The sequence below is a fragment of the Engraulis encrasicolus genome, chromosome 2 (genome assembly GCF_034702125.1).
Source record: "Engraulis encrasicolus isolate BLACKSEA-1 chromosome 2, IST_EnEncr_1.0, whole genome shotgun sequence".
NCBI lineage: Eukaryota > Metazoa > Chordata > Actinopteri > Clupeiformes > Engraulidae > Engraulis > Engraulis encrasicolus.
In genome coordinates this window covers 57,646,357-57,650,784 of record NC_085858.1, presented here as the reverse complement: position 1 = coordinate 57,650,784, position 4,428 = coordinate 57,646,357, and the positions used below count along the sequence as shown (strand labels likewise).

The window sequence follows — 4,428 nt, the reverse complement described above, 5'->3', positions numbered from 1 at the left end:
GTCCGACGTGCAGCCACTTAAGCCGCAGTGCAGCGGTAGGGTTGGCTGTGCCTCGGTTCACGTCAGATATGCGAGGCGCACGTGTAGTCTCTAACACAGTTTTGCACAAAAGCTAAAATAACGTTTCTTGCGTGTCGAAAATGAGTGGTCTTACGACGCAAATCCAAACCTTTCAAATTCACTGTCATCATATGTGAAATCCGGAGCACATGCCAAACGGGATGAGGATTTAGCTTGACTCGCTCCATTAACTCTCATTCAAAAATTTTGAGAGCTCCAGCCCCGTGGATCGGAAGTAGAAGGGCGTGACTTAGGTGCCCCATAAGTTGCAATAAAATTGAATGGAAGCGAACGATGCGAGTTGTGGTGGATTTGTGGTGCATAGGTGGAGGTCCAAGGGTTGGATTGGTGTCGACAAACCACTAATTTCAAGCCCAGTAATTATTTTTTTGACTCCCCATGCCCCATGAACCAGGAAGTAGAGGGCGTGACTTAGGTGCCCCATGGGAAATCGCATTGCAAACAAGAAAGTAGCTAATGTAGCTACCAACTATGGTCTTGAGAAATGCACCCCTGGCCAGCATCAACTAAACAAGTTTGTTTCAGTAAAAGAAAAAAAAAAACAGCGCTATGGAAAAAAGTAGGAGCACACTGCAGCTTGAAGTGTACCCATGCATCAGGTTTTGATATTTAACATTTTCTTCAGACTCCTGAGAACATGATGTTTTAAACATTAAAATGACAGTTTGAAACCTAATAAATGCACCCAAGCCTTTACGCTGCAGTGGGCTCCCACGTCTCTCCTCATCTGGCTTTAGTCTCCACAATGACGCACCTGCACGTCGAGGGAGGACGTGTAGAGTCCCAACTTAACAACAACAACAACAAAAAGCTTTATCACTGATCAGTCCACATCAACCTCCCCACTCTACTACGCCTTAGTGTCATCTTCACGTCTCCCAGCTCAAAGTTTGGGTTTTTTGGGGTCCGCGCCCCTCCCAGCTCTATGCTTTAGTGGTGACCAACATGCCGAGTCCTTTGTACTTGGGCAGCTGGTTGGTTCCTCTTGGTGGCCAGTTGTCCTCATGTAGCATCTGCAGTTCTAGCTGCTGCTGCTGCTGCTGCTGCTCCACACACACACACTCTCACACACACACACACACACACACACACACAAACACACACACACAAACACACACACACACAGCGCAGCTGTACTATGCTTTGGGGATGTCGAACATGCAGAGTCCCCTGTACTTGTGCAGCAGCTGGTTCTTGGTGGCCACTTGTTGCCGTAGGGTCTCTAGCGCCTCCTGCTGCTCCTCTGCGGAGGTGTCTATTCCCGGCATGGCCTGGATCTGATCTCTCATCTCCTGGATACGCGTCTTCAGCTTATTCAGCTCCCCGTGGACGTCCGCACTCTCCTTGTCCATGCTGCAGACGAAGGCAGAGGAACGACACAAGGAAGTTAGTCAACTTGAATTGATACTACTGTCCCATTCATGGAAATAAGCTTATTTTATATCTCTCCTTGAGCTAAATTATACAATTTACCTCTCTCCTGGCTAGCTGGTCTCATAGGACTCAATGTTAACTGCTAGCTTGGAGGTAACATTTGCAATGCCATACTCAGAGAATGACAGGAAGCATGGTAAAACTCAATAATCTAATTCAAGGGGAAGTGTAATATGAGTTTATCTCCAAAAATGGTAGAATGGCAAGACAAGGCAAGTGTTTGTCTATTTGGGGAAGCCGTGGTGTAATAGTTAGGGAGTTGGACTTTGGATCACAGGGTTGCAGCAGTTTCAATCCTTAGCCCTACCAATCCCTTCCTCCCTGCTTGGCTGGTGCCCTTGAGCAAGGCATCTAACATCATTGCACCCACATTGCTCCAGGGACTGTAAACAATACAGTGTAACATCTTTTGAGTCGCTTTGGATAAGAGTCAGCTATAATATAATGTAATGTAGGCTACTCTAATGTAATGTTGTATCGCACAACTGATACAAAAATGCAGCTCAATGGGCTTGAGCAAAGGTGTAGGTTTGGCTCGAAAAGTGGTGGGGACATTTTAATGGCAAATTGTCCGGATATGCTGTTTTTGCATTATATTTGTGAAAAAGTGATGGGGACAAGCTAGGTTTATCTCAAAAGTGGTATGGACATGTCCCCACCATCCCACCTTAAAATTACGCCCATGGCTTGAAGAGTTTGGTAAGCAGAGGGTTGGCAGGTCACTGTATGCCAGGTAGCTAGGCCAAAAACCCAGAGGAAATCAGAGAGCCAATGGGGGGAAACAGGCTTGAGGGGGGGAAACATCACTTTAGTTTTGCAAGTGTCTGTGTTCAGTTCTGCGTTGGTTGTCATCAGTATTAAACATTATCACGCCCGTGCACTAGAAGTCAGTGAATGTCATTTTGTAGTGGAGGCTTTGAATCAAGACAAGTTGGCCTAATGGCAATGACATTGGGCTGGGTCAGCTTTGTGTAGGTTGTCATCGGTGTTAAACACTAGCACGCCGCTAAATGCAAACTAAAGCGTTATCAAATCACAGCACAGTCGAACCCAAGTTACGGGCAAGTGGAATGAATACAGTGTTAAGCCGACCACGCCATGACATGGCAAGCCGACTAGTCGCGAGCTGAGCAGTCTATATAGCGATAACTTGGGATATAACCACAATATGTCAACGAGCTATTCGAGAGGACGGACTGTTTCTCACCATTTGATTATATCGTGAATAAGAGGTAGAAACGAATAGTTCTCCGGCTCCTGTTTCGCTTGACTCGTCGCCATCCTGATCAGCTGTGTGGTGATTGAGAGGCGCACAGTTAACGCGTCATCAACACGCCTTTTCGTGCCTGCGCGTCTGGTTTGCGCTTTGATGTGCAGTGCGCCGAATCCCATAATTTCTGGAAAGGCAAACTCTCAGTTTTCTCTGCGACTAGCCAATGATTTTCAGGAGGCTAATTCTGTTGCTGTAGTTTTCTTAACTCTGTTCAGTGTAGCCTATCCTTTTTTCTTTCTTCTTCTTTTTTTTGTAGGCTATTGGATCAGCAAGGTGTTTGACTGTGCAAAGCCATGGTGCGCTCGGTGCAAAGCCTAGGCCTAATGAGCCACAATAAAATGCAATATTGAGCCACATAAGGAAGCTCTGTAAGGACTAACATATCCACTTTTTGAGTGTTGTGGTTATTTAAAATAAATAATAATGGGGGAAAAAAACCTTGTTGGCTAGAACATGGGTGAGCGGTTAGGGCGTCAGACTTGCATCCCAGTGGTTGCCGGTTCGACTCCCGACCCGCCAGGTTGGTGGGGGGAGTAATCAACCAGTGCTCTCCCCCATCCTCCTCCATGACTGAGGTACCCTGAGCATGGTACCGTCCCACCGCACTGAGGGTTGCCCCCTTGCACGGGTGAGGTATAAATGCAATTTCGTTGTGTGCAGTGTGCAGTGTTCACTTGTGTGCTGTGGAGTGCTGTGTCACAATGACAATGGGAGTTGGAGTTTCCCAATCACGCTTTCACTTTCATAGGCTGCCAGAATGCCAAACATGAGAGTCGGAGGCCTAGCCTATTTTATAAACTTTATTTTAGCCTCATTATATCATAGGCAAACATGGCTTCAAGGTGTAGGCCTATTCCAGGATCACATGAGGTTAAAGGGACATGTTGATGAGGCCCTGTGGCCTTGACATGTTTATGTCCTGTGCGCACGCGCACACACACACACACACGCGCACACACACACACACACACACACACACACACGCACGCACGCACACACACACACACACACACACACACACACACGCACGCACACACACACACACTGACACACACACACCTGACGCATCACCTGACACACAGTCATACTGGGAACTCCTGGGTATGAGTGTGTGATCCCTGTAAAGTCTCCTTGGTGAAAACATCCATCAGAGAGAGAGGGGCGGCAGACTGTGTGTAAGAGAGAGAGAGAGAGAGAGATAGAGAGAGAGAGAGAGAGAGAGAGAGAGAGAGAGAGAGAGAGAGAGAGAGAGAGAGAGAGAGCAAGGGAGACAGACAGACAGAGAGAGAGAGGGAGGGACACAGAGAGAAAGAGAGAGGGGGGGAGGGAGAGAGAGGGGGGGGACACAGAGAGAAAGAGAGAGAAAGATAGAGGAGGGAGAGAGAGAGAAGAGGGGAGAAAGAGGACATCAGAGAGCATGGCTTGCCTGATGATCAAGTCAAGTCAAGTCAAGTCAAGTCAAGTTTATTGTCAATTTCTTTACATGCACTGGTCATACAAAGAATTTGAAATTGCGTTTCTTGCTCTCCCATGCAGACATAGACTAATCTAGGTAAGGACATAGACAGTATAGACATAGACAGTACTCATACATGGACATAGACAGTATGGACGTAGACATTGCTCATACAGACATTTAA

General features: G+C 47.0%; 1 protein-coding gene across 1 annotated transcript; it reads right to left on the bottom strand.

The window, feature by feature from the left end:
- Positions 1–1,167: 1,167 nt before the first annotated feature.
- Positions 1,168–2,833, bottom strand: LOC134442969 (mediator of RNA polymerase II transcription subunit 9-like). The gene is made up of 2 exons (XM_063192924.1): positions 2,723–2,833; positions 1,168–1,434 (listed from the first exon to the last, which is right to left on the bottom strand). Exons 1-2 carry the CDS (start codon positions 2,794–2,796, stop codon positions 1,218–1,220), a joined length of 291 nt encoding a protein of 96 aa, XP_063048994.1. The 5' UTR covers positions 2,797–2,833; the 3' UTR covers positions 1,168–1,217.
- Positions 2,834–4,428: the final 1,595 nt, after the last annotated feature.